The sequence below is a fragment of the Pholcus phalangioides genome, unplaced genomic scaffold, assembly GCF_987345545.1.
Source record: "Pholcus phalangioides strain wild (caught in Gottingen) unplaced genomic scaffold, Ppha-v1.0 ptg000042l_1, whole genome shotgun sequence".
Classification (NCBI taxonomy): domain Eukaryota; kingdom Metazoa; phylum Arthropoda; class Arachnida; order Araneae; family Pholcidae; genus Pholcus; species Pholcus phalangioides.
Genome location: NW_028301628.1, coordinates 9,933,297 through 9,956,090, shown reverse-complemented (window position 1 = coordinate 9,956,090; position 22,794 = coordinate 9,933,297). Strand labels below are relative to the sequence as shown.

Genomic DNA, 22,794 nt, shown 5'->3' with positions numbered 1-22,794 from the left:
TAAGTGTTCCGAACCAAAAACAATTCAACCAAAACTTCTACCTGTACTTTAATTAAAAACCTTCACATATTATGGGATTGAAAATTTATTTATGCTTTTCCACAAGTCAATTCTCTAATGATTAACTCTCTGAAAACAAGTATTTCTAATGGATATTAAAATCTATGTATATATATATATATATATACGAGAGATCATAAATATACAAAGCCGGCAGCAAAAAAGTGATTAATAGCATCATGACCACAGAGCAATAACTCAAGTCCTTGCTTCATAAATCCATAGAAGCAAGAAAAATTTCCTTGCTTCCCAAATGATTACGATGCTACATATAAAAGCCTTATCGTAGGGGTGAAGTGAAGAACCCCTAGAGAGAAAGTGAAAAATGACAAAGATCCAATGTAAGAGTAAAATACCGCTCGCGTACATAGTAAGAAAAGCTGCTTCTCAAAGCACGAGAAATTCACAACGGGGGTCGAAACTTTAAAACTTCATTAAAGTTCAAGCACTTAAACTGACACAATCGACTTGATAAATGTTGCCACTCAAAATTTTTCGGATACACGTGCATATATATATCCACACGGTAATCCCAGCTGAGAGTAGAAGAGGATATACGCTCTTTCCGATAATATCTTAGCAAGGGAGTCGAGAATATACACCTCACGTCGACAAGATATCGTAATTCGCTCCCGTCTCTTTTTCTCGTCAAGGATTCTCCCTCTCTCTCTCGTATTTCTTTTTTTTCCTCTTCACCCATCCTCCATCCATTTATACAAAGCGATTCCATGGGAAAAAGTCTTGAAAATATTTCATTTCGTTCTTGGACGATCCCTCTCTACTCCACCATCCATTTTACAGCAACTACGGGATGATATTTCTTGATATACGCGCGCATATGCATTCCCTTCTCTTATACTTTTTTCTTTTCTTTTCTGAGAGTAGAGGGCGTCACTCCGCTTTTTCGGAAGTAATTTGCATTTTGAAGACTTTGAAGCGCTTTTTATATACATACATTCTTCGTTTTTCGCATATACATACAAGCACGTCGCATCTTTGGAAAATGAAGAACACATTTCCGATCGATCCTTGACATTTCGTTGCTGCTGCTTCTGTGATGTGATGTGCGTGTGTCATGAAGGGGCCAAAACTTTATATCCACCTTCCATTCCTAAAGCGAGGTAACGGAATGAGGTACGCGTGTATATGGAGGAGGAAAAAGTGTTAAGACACGACTAATATCATTGCATTCAAATTATATGAACTGAAGTACCCGCTAATATATTTTAGAGTAACTGAGATGACGATAGAAAAAGAAAAGATACGTTTACACACACAATCGTGAGATTACTCACGGAAATTTTTTTTACCACTACCAGTGGTAGAGCAGTCGTTCGGCATACGAGAGACTGTGGTTCAAGTCCGCGTAGAAGGAGAGATTAATTTTTTTTCTTTCCGAAAAATCAGCATCTCTACATTTCGCCAGTTTTCCGTATATCTTGCATGAACAAGTGAAGATGACATCTTTCTCTACATATATTTCGCCATCTTGTGGATCCGATATCATTTACAAGCAATTAGCCGATTGTTGTCACTGTCCATCGCACGCTGCCATTCAGCATATACACACTCTCAGGGAAGATATATTCTTTATGCTTTGACAGCTTCGTGGTAGAGCATGAGTCCCTGTGAAGGCGGGGACAAATTTGTTTTTCCAAGGAAGCAGCATCTCTGCATAAAGCCCGTTTTCCGTATGTATTGTAGTTTTTTTATATATATGTAAATCGCGTAAAGAGATGTTCTCTCTAGTTAACTAATTATTATTCTAAAACACGTATAACAAGAAAAACTGCTTCCCAAAGCATGAGAAATTTACAACGGAGTCGAAACTTTAAAACTTCATTAAAGTTTCAATTTCATTGGCACAATCGACTTGATAAATGTTGCCAAACTCTCCGGATGCACGCACGTGCATACACATCCGCACGGTAACTCCAGCTGAGAGTAGAAGAGAGTATATGTTCTTTCCGATCATGTCTTAGCAAGAGGGAATCGAGAATATACACCTCTCACGTTGACAAGATATCGTAATTCTCTCTCTCGCATTTTTTTTCCACCCATCCTCCATCCATTTATACAAAGCGATTCCATAAGAAAAAGTCTCGAAAATATTTCATTTCGTTCCTGCGATCCCCAACCCGATCCCTTCGTCCATCCATCCTACAACAACAACAACTACAGGATGATATATTTCTTGATATATATATATACGCACGTATGAACTCCCTTCTCTTATAGGTTTTTTTTTCTGTGAGAGTAGAGGGGCGTCGCTCTGCTTTTTCGGAAGTAATTTGCATTTTGAAGACTTTGAAGCACCTTTTATATACATAGTCTATTTTTTTTCGCGTACACACATACAAGCAAGCAGCAAGCAAGCACATCGTATTTCCTTCCAGTATGGAGAATGAAGAACACATTTCCGATCGATCCTTGACATTTTGCTGCTGCTGTGATGTGATGTGCGTGTGCCACGTAGGGGCCGAGGCTTTATTCCTACCTTCCCATCCATCGGAATTTCTAAATAGAGGGAATGGAATGTAGGAGGAGAAATGGTTCAGAGATACGACTGATATCATTTCATTCCAATAGATACGAACTGAAGTGTACCCCCTAATATTTAAGAGTAACGGAAGAGATGACGAAGAAGGAGAAGAAATGAGTTTAGAATTGAGATCACTCGCGGCATTTTATTTTCATATATATTATTTCTGCAGATGTTCTTGAGCTAAAAAATATTATTCGAGGAATATTTCGAGATGTTATTATGTCTCTCGAAAGTGCGAGGATCAGGAATCATTTCTCTCGTTCCGTGAAAATGTTTTTCTTATGTTCCGATCTAATCCGTTTTATGCATGCGTGCACCGTATATTGAGGCGTATAATGCTTCTAAAATGCGTATATGTGTGCATATATGTAACGACATTGAAGAATAATCCTTCCGCAGATAGATTAGATTTAGCACCAGAAAATATTCGATTCGACGCTTTCAATATTTATATGAGTATTTTTTTAACGCTCATGTATTTGACGGAAACGTGTGTGAAAGTTATTTCGAATAAATATATTTTTCGAATACTTATAATAAATATACAGTAAAACCTTACTGTAAACCCTACGTTGAACACGGGTTTGAGGTACAGTATAATAAAAATAAATCACTTCAAAATAAACTAATTAATTTAAATGTACTGGAAATAAAATACTGTACATTATTTACTCTGTAATTTCTTAATATTCGTGAATGACCTTCCTCGGTGCTTCAGTACATCAAAGTGTATGATGTATGCTGATGACGTAAAAAATTTATCGCGAAGTTAGGAGTCTGGAAGATTGCATGGCTCTACAAAGGGACCTACAGTCTCTCCATGATTGGTGTGGGGCTAATTTCTTCCAGCTCAATGTTCGAAAATGCCACGTCATCAGCTACACAAGAAAATTGTCATCAACCGAATTCGACTACACCATTGATGCTGTCTCGATCAGTCGTGTTTCCGTAATCAAAGACCTTGGTGTTTTTTTTTACGCAAAGCTTGCATTTACCGATCATATATATGATTTCCCACCAATAAATGCTTAAAACTGCTAGGATTTGTTGTGAGAAGCAGCAATAATTTCAAATGAATCACAACAATCGCTACACTTTTCAGGACTTATGCGCTCCCGAAACTAGAGTACTGCACTATTATATGGAGTCCTCACAACAATCTAGACTCACTGATTCTAGAAAGTGTCCAGAACAGATTTCTACGTTACATGTTTTACAGGCAATTTCACGTCTACATCAATGACGTAACTACGACTGAGCTGCGACGTTTTTTCCATTTCCAATCATTGGAATGCCGAAGAAGAAGTTACCTTCGCTTTGTTGTATAAAATTGTCAATAATATAATTGATGACTGCTACCTTCTTCAACTTGTTGATTTTTCTGTGCCAATTGGAAATAGGCCTGTTCGGCGAACTTTTCGCCTCTCTAAACCGCGAACAAATATTTTACGACGGTCCCCTATTTTTGAGATGTGCAATATATATAATCAGTGCGATGTGAAACCCGATATGTTCAATTCAACTATAAGAGAATTTCTTAAAAGTTACGTGTGAATATTGAATATTCATGTTATTATGCTCTTCCGTATGTATTTCTATTGTTCCACTCGTTTTTTTTTTTTTGTATTTTGTTGTATTTGTGTTTTTGTATTTTTCTTCTCTTGTACATCTCTGTAATTGGGCAATCCTTGACTGTTGAGACGTGAATAAATAAATAAATGTTTAGGGTTTCACAGCATCTGTAAGAAACTTCACCCCACATTCGAAACATTTACGTTCTTCTTGTCTTTTCTGAAATTTTCAATGGGGTGGGGGGTGCCGATATCTGTCTTGTCAGGTTCAGTTTGTACATTTTCTACTTTACCGCACACCAACTCCGGGCCATATATCGCCATACGGAAATTTCCAACCAGTGAAGTTTGTTGGGAAATGAAGGCGCCATCAATCGGTGGTCGCCCTAGGCTCTGGTTGTGATTTATGCCTTGTTTCTGAAGTTCCTTGGCTGGATTGGAATCCATAGACCTTGACGGCAACCTTCATAGTAAAGGAGGGTATCTTACCACTTAGGCCGCTGGTTGGTACATGCCTTAACTAGGATTTTTGTGGGGGGCAACATGATTTCGCGCTGCCCCGACCACTGTTAAATTCGATGATTTTCCCACGTAAAATTTTCCGCCCGAGAAATTTGTCCCCCCCCCCCTCGCCTTCCTCTAATTCCGGCCCGGCTCAGCACTTGCGTTCACGGAGAGCAGCTTGCATACAATTTTGTAAGTCATTGTATATCATTTAAAAATCTGACCATTACATTGATTTCTCCTCTAGAAAAACTTGTTTTTCCGAAAATTTGTGTTGCAATTTCAGAAAGCAACTGTTTCACTACATGTGGCTTTTCAAAAACCACAGCATCAAGTACGGTAACGGTTTTCACAAATCTAAGGGTGGGTAAAGTAGAACCTCGCATTGACAAGCAGTCATTGCATTAAAAACTTCGATAGAATTAATATTTTGTATGATCCTTTGGTCATTTGTTCGTGAAACAGTCGAAGTGTTTGTGTGAAATTTTCTGTTTAAGGGTAAAATTTCCTTTTCCGTGTCTGCGTTAGACAGCTTCCATTTAATCCAGGTTTTTTTAATGTATATTTTGGCATTGGAATCAAGGGACCACGATTTTTTTCCGTTAAAGACAGGTTTTCGCTTAATACAGGTTCCGTTGAAGACAGATTTTATTGTATTTTGTTTTATCTAGCAGGTCGACTTATCGGAAACTAGAAACTATACACACTTTATTACGTATATTGAAATCTCAAAAATTCAAAATTAGAAGAAAATGTTTATCTTTAGGCAGAACAATTTGATGTACAGGGCGTCCATAATTAAAAGACCTTATTTTAAAGTAGCCTACAGGCGAAACCAGTAATCAGAAAATTGTGAAATTTTGTGGAGGACTTCGAACTTCATGAAGTGATGGGAATTTGTTTCGGGGGAATAAACATCGTTGCACATGACGGCACCAGAGGGGTGTTTTATTAAGAAATGACACATTTAGCCAAACGTTTACAATTTTAACAATTGTTACTGGAACAAAACATGTTCCACATGATGGCCATCATTTTGAGATACCATGTGAAATCGCAAGATGGCATGTTCCCCAACTGACCGAAGTATGTACGAGAAATTCAGCACGTGGCGTGAAATTCCATCTTTAAGGTCAGGTAATGTTCTTGGATTGTCACATCAGATGTTTCAAATGCCCCCGAAGCCAAAAATCGCATGGATTAAGGTCCGAGGATCGGGGAAGCCATAGTATAGGGAGATGCCGGCTGAAGACACGTTCTTCTGTAAAATGTGTTTTAAGAACATTCTTAACACACACTGCAATGTCTGAAGGAGCTCCGTCTTGCGTAAAGATTTGTGTCTGCAAGACAGTGACATGCTTGCAGAGTCGAAACAATTTCGTTCTATAACAGCAATGCATATCGCTTCCCGGTGATCGAATATATCCCACTGGACCTGTAGAACATAACTCCTCGTAGAAGTAGGGACCGAGAATAAATGATGCAGTAAATCCGCACCATACCGTCGCTTTTGGTGGTGGATGCAACGGAACCTCTAAGATTGGGTGCGGATTTTCTGGTTCCCAAATTCGGCAGTTGTGAGTATTGACTGCACCATCCAAGTGAAAATGCGCTTCGTCTGTCCAGTCCAGAGGATATTCCAAGGCCATTCTGATCGACCTCAACGCGAGCTAGAAACCGCAGTGAGAACCGGAGTCGAGCGTCATAGTCATGTTGAAGATACCGCTGCACAAGTGAAAGTTAGTATGTATTATATCTGAAGATATTCCGCATGATCTTATGGACAGTTAAACGTGGCATATCCAACGCCTCTGCTACACGCCTGATACTACCTCACATACCACGAGAATTTGAAGCTCTGTCCCCTCTTCCACCTGAAGCGAAACCTCCTGCACTGCGTCTATAGAGAAACGGGGGTTCTTCTTTTTCCCAGGACGAACAGCCAACGATCCTGTGGTTTGAAATTTCGTTATCATCCTCCGAAGGTTCTAACATTCCTTGGACCTTTTCGAATCCTCTTCTAAGTCCAATATTTTCGTAGAGTAGTTAATGCGGAATTGCTGTTTTGGTAAAGCAATTTCACCAAGAAAGCGTGATGTCGTAAACTTATCATCATTGTGAGTAGCAAAAACATTGAGAAACAAGATCTCCGCGAATGTTTCTAGGTTTTATAGCAGCTGCTGCGTGACATCACATAAATTTACATGTTTACTATAGATATTCAAAGTGAAACACCCACTGGTGGCGAGATGGGAAACTAATTATTTTTCTCCCTGAAACACATTCCCATCAATTCGTTAAGTCCTCCACAAAATTTCACATTTTTCTGATGACTGGTTTCACCTGCAGGCTACTTTAAAATAGGGTCTTTTTATTATGGACGCCCTGTACTAACAGACACACCCGGATTTACCTGCGGACATAATATAAAAAGGTAGTTTTTGTACTATTTTATACGCCTATGCACTGTTTTTCTTCACTGTGCTTTCTTCACCCCATTTGTAATAAATCATAACCCGTGGATCCCGATAACGAAATCACTTTATCCGAGTCGTCGTAAGAACTTGGAGCATCGTTTTTCACCCATTGTTTTCTTTTTGCTACGTTACGTTCCTGGCTTTAGAGCAACTCTTCTTAGCCATTTTGCAAAAAAAGGCTTCTTCAAGGGCTTGTTTTTCGGTGTCCGAAAGTACACCATCTTAGACCGTGCACGCAGTAGGGTGACCAAGAGGTACGGGAGTGTATAATAGAGATTAGCGACGAAAATATTGTTTTGTTCTACACCGCACATACTGTAGGAGCGAGGCAAAGGGGAGAAAGAGGCAGCTTCACGAGGTGCACGACTTGAAGAAACAAGTTTGTTTTTGTCTCGATCTGCTAATTTTCGCTATGTGTGAATTGGCCCGTTTTCTCCTTTTTTTTATTAAAAAAGAACTTTTGCGGAGTGATCATCATCACACACCCTTATACAGTAGAATTCCCTTCCCCGTTCATTTTCTCTATCCTTTTTCCTCCTTTACTGTGTGCGGACATCTCTTCCTGCACCCTTATGCAATTTTTTCTTCTTAGTCGCAATTCGTCTGCCGCGTACCTCTTCGTCCCTGTATGTGCGCAGCCTGAGAGTGTCCGAAGGCTAAGCTACTTTATTCTCTAAAGGGAGATAGCAACAGGTAGGTTACGATTTCGATGATTTTAAAATCAAAATAAATCAACGAAACTTCGATTATAAATTACGACTATGACAAGTAATGATTAAAAAATTACAGAGATGAAATGTATTTTTGTTTACTTTGACCCTTATTTTATCATAAAAATGTTCGCAGGTATAACAGTCCTAAGGTACTGCGGTCTCCCCTATACTTTAAATTGCAAAATATTTTACATGGCATGAGGCTTGTTACAAATTTCATAACTGTTTAAGGTATTGTATATGTTACGGTCAAAGTCCGAAATTGGCCAACGGGACTGCCCACTTCGTGAGGTGACCGGTGATCCCTGGCCAAAGTTCGATAACAGAAGACATGATTCGGGATCATCGTCAAGTTGGCGTTGTTTTTCGTGAAAATTATATCCACATTAGTTATGGCAACCATCAAGCCGCAGTAATGATGCACGGTAATCCTTTCCTCCCCCCTCTAAAATTCGGCCAAAAAACTATATGTTTATATAATTGTTCTTAGAGTTTTTCTCTGAAATTTCGCGTTTTTTGTTCTCTCGTCACATGGAGCTAATCTAATACAGCTGCTATACAGGATGTCCTGTAAGTGCCGGCACGGGTTTTATCTCATCAACCGTCCATCGTAGATCATTCCAATTTAAAAAATGCTGAACAGGCGTGAATAAATTACCCTACATCAGTTTTGAGGGTGAAAATACAGTGTGCCACAAAATAAGAAATCGAATTTTTTTATTCGGTGCCCCATGCTCTAACTTCCAATTGGAAAGTTGTTGTCCTGTCTCTCCTGATGCTAAAAAAGAAAAAAGCTCATGTCTCTAAGTGAAATATTCACAGAGATATTCGAATTCGAAAAGCGGAGGAAATTTTGGAAAGAACAGCGTTGAATGCGGTTTTTCCGCATTTAACGAAATCAAGAACTGATCAGTTCTTTGTGTTCGTCATACGTCTGCCTTCACTAAACAAAAGCCATTGCAAAATAAGTCCAGACGTACATGAATACGGACCGATTACGACATCAAGTATGGAAAAGTTTGCCAACAATGAAAGGGAAGGGAAAGAGCACCTTCTACCCTTCAAAATAGTCTTGCTGGCTGATAACTTTGATAACTTTGCGGGGGGAAAATGACTTTGCGGGGGGTTTAACCTCAGCTTTACACACATACACACACACACACACACACAAAATCCACAAAAAAATTTTAGACGAAAAAAAAAAAGGTTAAGATAAATCGAAGTCCCCGATAACAATAAACGAATTTTCCCATGTTATTTTATTGGTTTGTTCCGTTCTTTGCAAAAGTGACAACTAGAGCAGTGGTGCACAAACCGTGGGTCGCGACCCCACATGGGTTTGCGTCAATGAACTAGCGGAATTGCGAGAGATTCTCCAAAATAAAAATTTCCAAATAAGAAATTCATTTTTATTGAAAAATATGTTAGAAATAAGAATTCATTTATTCGGCCGAGCTAATTACTATCTATCAAACGATGTAATTTTAACAAATTCTACTTGTACAATAATCTCTATATCGGCTCCATCGTGCCAAAATCACTAATGTGCAATGTGCTTGCAAATAAAAGAAAAGAACGTGGGAAACGTTGTGTGTGTGTGTCCTTTTTTTAGCATTAATGCATATAGATGCACAAAATTAAATAATTTTCAAAATATTTTTGAAATTCTATTTAAGCTCAACTCACTTTTCTAAAATAATATTTCAAATAAATAATTGCTCATAATATTTTCATGATATCGGGTCTTTTTTTCCGCAGGTGAGAGATTTAGTGAATTAATATAGATACTGATACAACGCTATTTCTAGAAATGTGACAAAAATGTTCAGTTTTTTTAGAAATAGTGTTGAAATTCTTTTGGTTTTGGCATTTCGTTACTGAGCAGTTACAACAAACTAAAAAAAATGCCTAAATATAAAATTTGTAGAAGTTATTTGCTCCTAGCAGTATATCAGGGTTGACTACGGTTTTTCCCGTCCGGGGCAAATATGATTTTGCTACCCCCACGAATTTAAATTTCACTAATTTCATAATAGAGTTCATTGTTTTCACCTAAAGTTTGCCGCCCGGGCAGTTGCCCTTCCCTCCCTAGTTCCGGCCCAGCAGTATATACCTATGTGGAGATATTTTTTGTAAATGGATATGCACTAAAGACGGGATTACACTATAAAAGTTTGATGAACTTTTACAAAACTTGAAAACAAAAAGCGACCAATAAGATAATTGGTTACATTCGCTCGAATCTAACCGATACGCTTATTAGACGCATTTTTCAAGTTTTATAAATATTCTAAATCTTTAGCAGTCTAATGCCGGCCTAAGAAATAGAATATATGCATGTTAATAACATATACCTGCTTTTTTTACACGTTGATTTTTTTCAATGTATATTTTTCCATATGCGTTGGTACATATTTCGAAATTTTCAACTTTTTCAGGGATTTTGTGTAATATTTTCGGTTTTTACGCATTTCTAATGCATGCTCAGGCATTTTTAAACGCATACTGTTGTATTTTAAATGCACATTTTGCCATTTTTCGGTGCACATTTTGCCATTTTTCGGTGCACATTTTGCCATTTTTCGGTGCATATTTTGCCATTGTTAATTGCATATTTGCATATATTTAGAGCACATTTCGCCTTTTTTTAATGCATATAATCCGAGCTTTAAAGATAACAATACTCGAAAGATAGCATTTTCCGAATAAGCGGCGTCGACTGAAGTTATAAACTTTGATGATTAACAGAAGGAAAATTCTACTAAAAACGATCCGCAAGAAAAAAATTATTCGGGAAGTTTTTCTACAACAGCAACGCTGTTATATTAAATGAATCCCAATTTTTAGTTTCGGTTCTCTCGCCAGATTTTTTTCCTCTCGCATAATATAGGAACTTTGTTATCATAAGCAAATTAATGGACAAAAAAAAATAAACTCATGTATATTTTGGTATGAACGAAGCATGTAAAAAGTAAATATAATGATGCCGTACTTTACATCCTATTTGTGCATCTACTCTTTTCTCGCATCTTATTCATGGTCCCATTGGCACTGCTTGATACGTGCCAAAGTGCCTGTCATTAAATTCCCGCGCTATAGCGATCAAACGAAGATCCTAGGAGAGAAGGAAAAATTGGATTCAAAGATTGCCAGTATGGTTATTATCCTGAAAAGAGGGGAAAAAAATTGTTATTGCCATGGCCAATTATTAGGCTATGCACTGAGGTAATCAGGAATTTATGAGAGAGAGAGGATAAACAAAAAAAAAAATAAAGTTTACGTTATTTTATAGGAACTGGAAGAAAATAATCCTCTCAGAGATGGAAATTTCTTTCAAATTAATCGAAGAGTCCCGATTTTTCTTTAGAAAGAAATTACTGTTGGGTCTCTCATGATTCATGTTTTTCTATTCATTAATGCCCATGTGTTTCGTTATCAGAAAAACTATTTTAATGACATTTACTTGGCTTTTATTTTTCTCTCAGTATATCCCGTGAAATATCATTACGGGAATCGGAATGATGACAATCCCATGTGTTTATGGATTTTTTTTCTTTCGCTTGCCGATTTTATGTATTTACATGTTTTACATGTTTCTTCAGAATGAATAAATAATTTATGGTAGTTTATTGCTGCGTGCCTGAAGGACGCCAAATATCATTTTGTACAACAGGCGATGCTCTTGCTTGCGAACCAAATGTGGCCCGCCAAGAGGCTCCATCCGGAACGCGAAAGATGTCCCGGTAGAAAAGCGCCAATATACACAAAACACTATAAATGCCTTTGCTGGCCATATTTCGTTCATAAATTTGAGGAGAAATCGCGACCCATACGGGTTATCTCACCAATAATCGCCAAATTTTTTTTTCAAAGAAAGTACAGTCGACAATTACAGAGCAAAAAATTGTCAAATTGTAGTAAAGTTGTCAATTAACAGCCAAAAAAAAAATTTCAAAGGCAAGCGAGGTCACCAACTTCAGTGGAAAAATTCGTCAGAGGCAAGTTTACCAACCACAGAAAAAAAAAAAAACAATTGTTAATATCAAGAGAAATTGCCACTTAAGTTTAAACGAAAAAAAGTTTTAAAAAACAAGTAAATTCGCCAATTACAGCCAAAAAATTGTCAAAGGCAGGCAAAATTGCCAAATAAAGACAAAAAAAATAGTCAAATTTGTAATTTATAACTCATGAAAATAATCCTAATTCTTGTCTCAGAAATTCAAGTAAGCCTCGCTGAAAATAAAATGGGGGAAGAACGGGACATTTTTTTCATGAAAAGTTGGGACGACCACAAAATTACGTGAATGTAACATAAAAAACGGGTCACCCTACATATACACACACGTTCATGACCCGCGAGCGGCTGAATTTTCACGTATCTGCCCCGCGGACTGAGAAGATTGTGGAGAATATTTTGGTCACGTCTAAATAAAAGCACAGCAGACGTCATTTATTAAAAGTACGGATAATGTTATATTTAAGGTACGTCACTACTTTCGGGAAGTAAGGAACCGACCAACATCATAACATTGGAAAAAATCATTTATACTTATCAGGACTTCAGTTTATGTTATCATTTTTCGTAGAAAGTTGGTTTTTTTTTGGTTATTTCGAAACCAAATATGATCCTGACCAATTTTTTTCTCTATAAGTTATCGTTGTCAAACTACAAGACCATGTAGAAGGTCAGAAGGCTCCCTTATTGACAAACACTTTCGTGCTCTATTTGCAATGACTTGGTCGGGTCAAAATAGCCGCTATGATCCAGGTACGTGTAGCGATTCTATTGTAATTTATTCTCTGGTCTGTGGTGAAGGCATGTGTAGTTTAGAAAAAAAATCCCTTTCTTCAGTTCATGGTTAGCTTGTTTCAACTGACCACATTTACAGTTCTTCGTCCGAAAGACTTTCTCTAGGTTTCTGTAGAGCAGCGGTTCTCAACCGGTGCTCCGTGTGCACTTCTCAGGGGCTCAGCGGTGACTCAAGGAAAATAAAATAAATCAGTAAGTTTGATTGATAAATAAGAAAGCGGGTCTGCGGGGGGTCCGCCATAAAAAATGGTATACTGAAAAGGACTCCTCGAGTCAAACAGGGCTCCGCCAGAGAAATTATATACTGAAAAGGGTTCCGCGAGTCAGAAAAGTTTGAAAACCGTTGCTGTAGAGCAAACCATGCATTCACAAAAGTATCGTAATTCTTGATACATCAGGCAGTTCCATTATAACTCCTCACAAGTTCTGTATAAATTCTGTATTAAAAAGAGAAGATTTCAGCTTAAAGGGAAATATAAATCCTGTCTTAGAACAATTGAAAAAAAATGCATGATTTAACATTTTGAAACCTGTTATGTGGGAGAGAAAAGCGGAGTAGTGTCCCGTTTTCATACGTCCTGTTCGACCAAACGCGGCATATAATCATCCTACTATCAGCCGGAATTTTTCCGGATACAGTTGTTACTTCCAAATTCTGAAGTTCGGCCACTTCACGAAGTGGTGGAGAGTTTTGGCTAAAGTCCGATTTGCCGGAATGATTCAGGCCGGTCAATTCGCGAAGTGGCAGGAGATCCCTGGTCAAAGTTCGATGTGCTGATGTAAGATGGTCCGGTAGGCGCCAAAGCAATTATTTTTTCATCACCAACGTGCTATGCATGGCTATATACAGGGTGATTCAGAAAAGATGGGAAAAACTTTGAGAAACTTTACTAAGACTAACAATTGTAATCAAAGAATGCATAGTCCAACATGAAACGCAAACGCCGTTTTTCCTATCTTTCCTGAATCACCCTGTATAGTATCTGTATTGGATTAGCTCCATGTGACGTAAAGAAAAAAACAGTTTGAGGGCAAAAACTATTTGTATAATAATATAGTTTTATGTCAAATTTAAAAATGATAACAAATGATTACCGCATCGTGACTGCGATATGAAGGGTTGCCATAGTTGAATATGATATAATTACCACGAAAAAATAAGCCAACCGGGCGGTGACACCAAATCATGTCTTTTTTTATTGGACTTTGGCCGGGGATCACCAGCCACTTCGCGAACTGGCTGGCCAAAGCCCGAAATTCAGACATTAGCCGTGCCAATTAACGAAAAAATTCGTCAATTCGTGATCTGGCCAATTTCGGAATTTGGCAGTAACATAGTTATCAATCGGTAATTGTTATCAGAAACTTTTAGTCTCGATCTGATCACATTAAGGGGTATCGCTGTATTCACAAAACAAAAAGGAAAATAGTTGGCTGAGTAGAAAATTTGAAGAAAGTCTTTTTCTGAAAAATCATGTGCATTCTGAAAATTTTAGTTCTGAACTTTTGAGCATGTTGTTACTGCTGTTTGAGGATTGTGTGAATAGGAAGACTCATTTGCTGATGGATTATCCATTTTATTTTTTCAAATCCTGATTATTTTGTTGTGGCAAATTCTAGTGTCCATCAGCTCAAAGCCGATTCGAAACGGCTATTAGAACACCGCCGTGTTTTAAAAGTGCCCCAATTCGGCGAGATGGCCAACCGGTTCCACGTATATGAATGTGGCGTGGAGTTATAATCCAAGTTAAAACATATGCTTTCCTGTAGCGTGTACAAAAAATTCACCGACATCAAATCACCACCACATAATTCACCGATGGAGAAAAATGAATCGACAACAGACTATTCACCAGAAACATATCGAATCAGTGGGAAAGTGAATAATGAGTGAGGAAGTTGGTGAACATGTGAGTGTACCGGGGGCGAGTGGGTGAGCAAGTGATTGAGCAAAGAAGTGGGTGAGAAAGTGATATTGAGCGAGCGAGTGGGTGCCGAGTCGGGGAGCGAGTGTGTGAGAAAGTGGTAAGTGTTGGAGCGAATGAATGAATAATTGACTGAGCGAGCGAATAGGTGAGCAAGTGACTGAGCGAGTGAGAAAGTGGGGGAATCAGTGAACGAGTCAGAAAAAGGTGATGGAGTAATTCACTTGCACACTTACTTGCTCACTAACTTCCTCGCTCATTCAATTGTTTTCTCACTTTTGCGTTCGTTCAATTGTTGACTCCCATTTCCTCATTCGCTCCAAGTCGCTCACAAACTGACGTGGTAACTTATTTATGCAGTACTCACTGCTCATTCACAAGCTCGAAATCTTACTTGCTAACTGACAGGATCACTTTCTCAGTCGTTCACCCACTTGCTCACTGACTTTCTCTCTCATTATATCACTCATTATATCTCTCGGTGGCTATTTGTTTGTCTGTAAAATAATTTTCCCCTCCTTTCGGTGAATTGTGTGATGGTGAACTGTTGTCGGCCAATTTTCTGTGAATCTTCCGGTAGTCATTTGGGTACTGGTACATGCAATATCTGCCAAATGGACAATCTTTAAAGAAATCACGGTCAGTGTATGTTTCGAGGCGATCTCCCCATTAAAAAAGTCTCCCAACAGAAAGCAACAGGTCTACAAGGGTACAAATATTCAATCATCACACTTCACTTCTGTGCTATAGATGGCATCACTGCAAAATCAGACACTACACTGTATACGCACTAAGACTTTTAGGTATATACGCTAACAATTCTGGCACAACTCACTCGATAATAAATTGGCCATGGCGATAGACCGGTTTGGAAATTCTGCTCGGTTTAAAAGAAAGAAATGTCTGTTTCGGATAGCACAGGGCCTGAAATAAATGCTGCTACCGTTAGAATTGTAAACAATTCGGTCGCAATTCAACTCATGTTACTCAATCTAGGAGAACATACTCATTACGGCTTTTGCGTTACCGGATACGAGTGATAATTGATACTGTTCTAAATGCACATTTGTAATTGGAGCAGATATGAATGCACATCCCTCCCCTCGACTTAATATGATGAGCACTTGCAATTCCTTTCAATTTGTTCGATTATATTTGGGATAATTCTACGAAGTTTGATTTCACTTCGTACCATTATACCATTATACTATAAAACCTGTCTTCAACGGAATTTTAAGACACCGAGATATTTTCCCGTCCAATACAGGTTTCCGCTTGATAGAGGTTCAATTGGCATAATGTGTAAAATTATGTAGCGATCTCGAAGAAATTGAAATGAAAATAAATTAATTGAAAAAAAGAGTAGATAATTTTAAAATAAATACTTACATTAAAGTATTAAAATAGATAATGATACATTATCTGTTAAAAATATAATACATACTGCATTTTACTGCAATATTACACTATATACAATCTATTACGTACATTAACTACGTACATCGGCGAGCAAAAAGGTAAAAACGATTAAATTACGTTTAAATTATCGCTATAAATAAATGAATATATTTTAATTTTCTCCAATGGTTAATAAGATGTATGCAGTTCACACCCTTTGCTGCCTGAATTCAGTAAACAGTTTTGTTGCAGAAATCGTACAAAAAATGTCTAAGTCATTATGTTTGCTATAAAGCAAAATTTCTGCTGTTCTTTGAAGATTTTTGACAACATCTGCATGAAACATCACGCTGCAATGGTTTTTTTCTTCTGAAAATGACGACATTCATCTCATCTTCATCCTCTTCTTTTTGATTTTCGCTAAAATTTTCAATGAAAGTGCCTATATTTGCCGCGTGAGGTTGAGTTTGTATTGCCTTGTCGTCTATGTTTATGTAATCCTCAGCACTGTGCGATCACGAAAAGCAGCTCACATGCAATTTTGTCCTGCATATATCGTTTGGAATATCAGCCCTTGCACTGATTTCTCCCGCAGATAGACTTGCTTTTCCGTAGCAATTTCAAGAAGAAACTGCCTTACTATATATGCATAGGGCTTATTAAAATCACAGCACCATATTCGGAAACAGTTATTGCTACTGTTGAGGTGGATGATGCGGAACTCACATTGGCAAGTAGAGATTTAATAAAAAAATTTCGGTAGAGTAGCACTTCAACATTTTGCGTCATTCCCTTGGCCTTATTGGTTTATACATTCGTTGTGTTTGTATGAAATTTTCCGTTAAGAGGAGGGAACGGATTGCGTTTTGTATTTTTTTTTTACTTAAAAGAAAATACAAAACGTTCCAACGTAAACATTAAACGTATGAACATGATTTTCCATTATTGAAGATATTATTTACAGGTTTTTTGTTATATCCATATTGCTATTATGTCGATTCTCGTCGTGCAAGGTTTCTTTTCCGTTTCCGTGTTAGACAGGTTTCGTTTTCAGTACAGAATTTTGAATGTGTATTTTAGCGTTAAAATCACGGAACTAAGATTTTTTTGAAGAAAGGCTTCCGCTTAATACAGGTCAATTCCGTTAAAGACAGGTTTTACTGTAATTAGAATTTCATTGTATATATGTTGCGGTAAATGTGATAAATCCGGTTATTATTCATACTAGCCGGTTATTATGCATAACCGCAGAACATTTTAGTAAGTTTGATAAATTTCCCTAAATTAATCATTTTTACCGGCGATTATGCACAACACCCAAGCGTCGTTGGTAAATTTTATAAATTTCTATAAATTACGTTTACCGGCGATTATGCATAGCACCCTAGCGTCGATGGTAAAGTTAATAAGTATTTAAAAAATTATGACTTTTACCGGCGATTACGCATAATTCCCGAAAGGTTGGTTAATGTTATAAATCGTACTATATGATGCACTGTACATGATAATTCATACATGTCATTGTATCATTGTATCAGAATACGATCGTAAAATTTCTCATCATTATATCAGGGCCAAACTATTTTCATCACATATACTAGACCTATTTGGAATTTCTATCTTATTTATATCAAACGCACCAATTACATTAGGACATTATGTAAAATCACCGCAAAGGCGGTGCATTTCAAGTATTTATCAAATTTACCAACGACGCATGATTATTATGCATATTCACCTGTAAAAAAAAGTGATAAATTCATCCAACTTATCAAGACGATTGGTAAGTATGCATAATAACCGATTTGCTTTCTCGTAACCGATTCATTGCATTTACCGCAACATATATGCCATTTTAATTGCAATATCCATTGTTAACCAGTGTAATAATGGTATTAATGGTATTCCAAATTATAATGATAAGGTTTAAAATTATAACGCTGCAGTAATTTCTCATGTATTGGAGATATGAAATGAACTACAGTGAAGGAATCACCTCCAGTTACATTTGGTTCAGAATGATTACTTTATCCATCATTTCACCTTTTTTTTTAGGGTTGCTTCTCCAGCGATTCTGTATTGTGCTGAACTGAGAACAAGCTGCTAAAGTTACGTTTACACTGAACCCTTATAACAGCAAACACGAGATATCTCGCCTTAATTGATGTCCTTTATTTCGACGTTTTCTTGCTTCCTTAACCCTTTTATTTTGGCAGCTATTGCACTGTAATTGTTTTTGTAGCCAAACACGCTTTCCATTTCCTCCCTCCCCCACCAACCTGTCTATAAATTGGCAGTGGAAAGAGTGTCAGCCTTTGTTCAAAGTTCGATAGCGAAACAGACAAAAAATCTTTATCCTTGTTTCAATTATGGGGGAATCGATATCATGTTTCTAATGCTTTCAATTTTTCATGTTTCATGCCTATACTCATAGACAAAATCACGCGACACATGTTTATAGGCAATGTTCTGCGATTGTGTATAGACACGATTGTCTTAGACCAGGAATGCGCAACTTCCGACCAGCGGGACAAACTCGGGGTTACCATCCAGCCCGCGAAACTTGTTCCGGTGGGAAAATATTTATATACACTCAGCCCAAGTATTTATCGTGTTGAGTGTACACATCAAATTTCCTTCATGAATATACGGGGAAAAAATGTCCACACTCATAAGCAAAATCGCGCAACACGTGTCTATGGACACTACTACTAATTTACCGTCCATGCACCACCTCTTACACATTTTCTGACAAATCGGTACATGCCGGAACGTGTGTTGTGAGTGTATGTCTAACGCATGTCTTTATCGTGTATTCTATTGTTGTCGATGTTGTGCTTGTTCCGTGTTCTTTCTGGTGCTGCTACAGCTGAACCTCTCGATAACCGACACACACGGGGCCGAAAATGTTTGTCTGCTAACGAGGAGTTTCCGTTAATGGGAGGAAAAAATACATTCAGTATCTCAATGGCATAAAAGAGTTCGTTAACGAAAGGTGTGTCGGGAAGTGTCCGGTGTGGGAGGTTCCACTATATCTGTCATGCATATGCCTGTAGATCAGGGGTGGCCAAACTGCGGCACGCGAGCCGAAAGTCGCACGCCATAGTATCGCAAGTGGCATACGTACGCTTCTGAAAAATTAAAAAAGAAAAATATATTTTTTAATCAAAATGAGTTTGATTTCCTTATGAATGATGATCGTGTAGGCTGTTAAATCTGTATTTAGTATGGTAGGCACTCTCAAAATAACAATTGCGTGATGACTTTGTAAAATGACTTAATGAAGTGATGACTCTATATTCAGTGCGTTTCTATTCGGTTTTTCATCTTTGGGAGAAGTTGCTGCACGTCCCATGTGTACGAGATTCGGGATAATATATATGGAGGACATACATTATGTATCCGGGAATTCCTGAAGGCGCTTACAGGTTTATTGAGGGAGGAAGCAAGCAACCTGAGTACTCGGATTCCGATGTCTATGCCCAACATGGTATAGATAAGATGAACTTCTACCGATGTATTATGGTTATACATACACACACAATTCGCATTGGGACAATGAAATTTTCGAATTTATGACTCAAAAATAAAAACTCAGTACTCAATAGAGTGACAAACTAAACATTTTTAAGTGTGGAGTGTTTTTAATAATAAGAGGACACCTGAAAAAACATCTTGCAGGAACGGAGAGAGAATGCAGGTGTCCCGTAAAAACGAAACGCATGGTGTGCGCGCTAAAATTCATAGAGTGGCACACTCATCGAAAATAACCTTGATTGTGGCACAATTCGATGGGCCATGTATATAAAGTCCGTGATTTTTTCAAAGGCAGTCACGCGATTTTGTCTAAGGCCGGGATTACACTATAAACGTTTTTAAATTTCTTTGGGGCCATTCAAGTATTACGTAAGCAGATTTTCAGCTATTTTTGACTCCCTCCCCTCCCCCTTGTCAGCAAAATTTCGTCAGCAGCTTAGAATATCTCATATCTTCAAAAAGGGTTGGTTGATGACGTAAGCAACCTTCAACCCCCCCCCCCTTGTCATCAAAAAGTCAGCAAATCCAAAGCTGACGTAATACTTGAATGACCCCTTTTATAAAACTTGAAGAATGCAACCAATAAGCGTATCGGTTACATTTGAGGATACAACCAATAAACTTGTTGAGTGATTTTTTTTCCAGTTTTGTAAAATATCTTTTGTCAAACTTTTATAGTGTAATTCCGGCCTAAAACGTTTATAATGTAATACCCGGGTTTTTTCATTTCCAGTCTCGTAAAATTTCTGGATATTTTATTTCTTTACAGATGAATCCGGCGGATGCCCAAGTCACGTATCAGAAACTATCGTCGATCGTCGATTCATCGGGTGCAACAGAACCCCCACCCCTGGTTTTGAACGGGTCGAAACAAGAGCAACCACGTCGGGCAAGTTCGTCAAGACCATTACCGATTCCGGTGCTGCTGGAAGACCTTCAGAGCAATGCCCAGAAGTCAAGCGCGGGGAACTTCTCACCTTTCACGAGGTATCTACCGAACGACTTCGTCCACGGCGGACAGGCCGGTTATTTGTCCAACGGGAACCATCAGGGTAATGGAGACGGGTCATCCGACGTCACGTGCGACTATGGGTGCTCGGCCCGACTCTTGGGAGAGACCGACGGAGTCTTCAAATACAGCAGGTAAGACAGATTCTCTTACGGTAAATGGTGATAAATCGGTTGTTATGAATAATCGCCAATCTTCTCGTCTCTGTTAGCTTGATAGATTTATCACTTTATGTATGGTATACAAGCGTAATTAATTTTTTTGATAGATACTAAAAAACATCACTTTTACCGGCAATTGTGCATTTAATTGCCGGTAAATTTGATGAATACTAAAAAAATTCCCACTTTAACCAATGATTATACATATTACGCAAGCGTACCTACCTTGTGAATTATTTGATAAACACTTGTGTGTGTGTGTGTGTGAAATTTAAGCTTTAACATCATAATTTACTCTCGTTATGCATAATACCCTAGTGCAAAGGGTTTCCTACGTAAAGCTTCTCGCGGAACCCCCTGGTCATAACGGGACTGCTCTACGGAACTCAAACAAATTTTTGAACATTTATCCAAAGATTTCACTACTGCGGTCTCAGCAACATCATAACCCCAGGACAAAATGAAAGAGATCTTAGGCACCACTACATATTAACACTTATTTATCGTTATTAACCATTGTGCCAGATTTTATCTTGGAAGTCCCTATGCGACTGAGGTCCCCGCAGCGCCCCCACAAGGGGGTGAAACTGAAATAATAAATGCGAATCATTGAATCCCAGGGTGTTTATCTGAGTTGTCTGTGAATATATCTCCGGAGTACAAAATCAAGCATCCATCCTCAATGGTTTAAGTGAGCACCGTAACCCGTCTCCCTCCACCCACATGGGCCACAGGTTCGAGGACTCGGAATAAATCGTAATATTTTTGTTTGTTTCTTTCTTTAAACCAGCGGTTCTCAACCTTTTCTCACTCGCGGAACCCCGTATATGCCCATTTCTGAATTACTCATCAAAGTTACTGATTTATTTTCACTATTTGAAAATATGATTATTATTATTTTTTTAATTTTACTGTTTTTTTTATTTTCCTCAAGTGGCCGCGGAGCCCCTGGAGAGTGCACAAGGAGCCCCAATTGAAAACCGCTGCTTCAAACTATAAATTCATTATATAGGAGGACCACCAGAGATGTCAGTCTAGGGAATCTGAGCTCAGCACTGAGATGCTCGAGGGGAAAAGAAAAAAAAAATATTTCAAAGATTTGTGCCCTAAATTTAACTTCTAACTTTTGTCTCATAATGTTTTCCTCCAGATGGGGCACATTCTCTTTTATTTTACCTGCACAGACCTGCTGTTTCCCCTGCGCACAGAATTGTAATGTCTCGATATCTGGGCGTGATGACAAAATTACATGCTACCTAAACCAATACGGGGAATTTTTTTCTGCACAGAACTCCGTAGACGGGCCCTAAACGTCCATACCTCGTAAACTTATTCAACAAGGAAAAACAGTGAATTTTCTAGTTAACTTTGTTCATAACCAATAAAAGGGTAAAAATTAAATGTTATCAGAAAAACTGTGCTGTTTAGAAATATTGAAAATAAGTATAGAGTATAGTGTGTGTATTATATGTGAAAAGTATAGATGAACTGGAAGATATTCTGCCATCTATATATATCGCGTAAAACTGTTATGACTCTCCAATTAAAATTGGCAACTGGTTCCTGAATAATGTACTACATAGAAAAAGTGAATATAATATAATATATTAAGGATATTTTACAAATAATAATAGAAATTAAAGTTTCACGTATGCTTTAAAATTATAGCAGTTAATTTTTATGAAAAGTAATTTAATATCAGTAACAAGAAAAAAGGGACTTTCATGTTAAATGATTAATATCACTATCTAAGTAGAGATATGAAGAAGACGAGAGTTCGGTACTTCGTGTCAACAGCAACTGTAATTAAAAGATTTCTGCGCGTGGTGTTATTATTGTTAATTTACCTGATATAAATAACAACTGCTATATTTTTTTAAGTAAATGTGAGAATTTTACTGATATTATTTTTTTATAAAATGTTTATTAACATAGTATTGTTAAACTCGAAATAACCAGTAGCTATGTCTACCTTGACCTCCCTTTTTCACCTTCGGGAAAATTTTCATTAGCAGCTAATTTCATGATTAAAAAGGCTTTTGCGGCCATGAACCAACTACTTGACTTACTGCGTAGTTCCAGAA

At 37.8% G+C, this 22,794-nt stretch overlaps 1 protein-coding gene across 1 annotated transcript in view; it reads left to right on the top strand.

Annotated features, from left to right (window-relative positions):
- Nucleotides 1-22,794, top strand: part of LOC149064455 (maltase A2-like) — a 109,494-nt gene that overhangs the window by 9,135 nt on the left and 77,565 nt on the right. Inside the window, exon 2 of the mRNA XM_089255031.1 lies at nt 20,310-20,683. Coding sequence (XP_089111157.1) covers nt 20,310-20,683 — 374 coding nt within the window. The remainder of the gene's footprint in view (nt 1-20,309; nt 20,684-22,794) is intronic.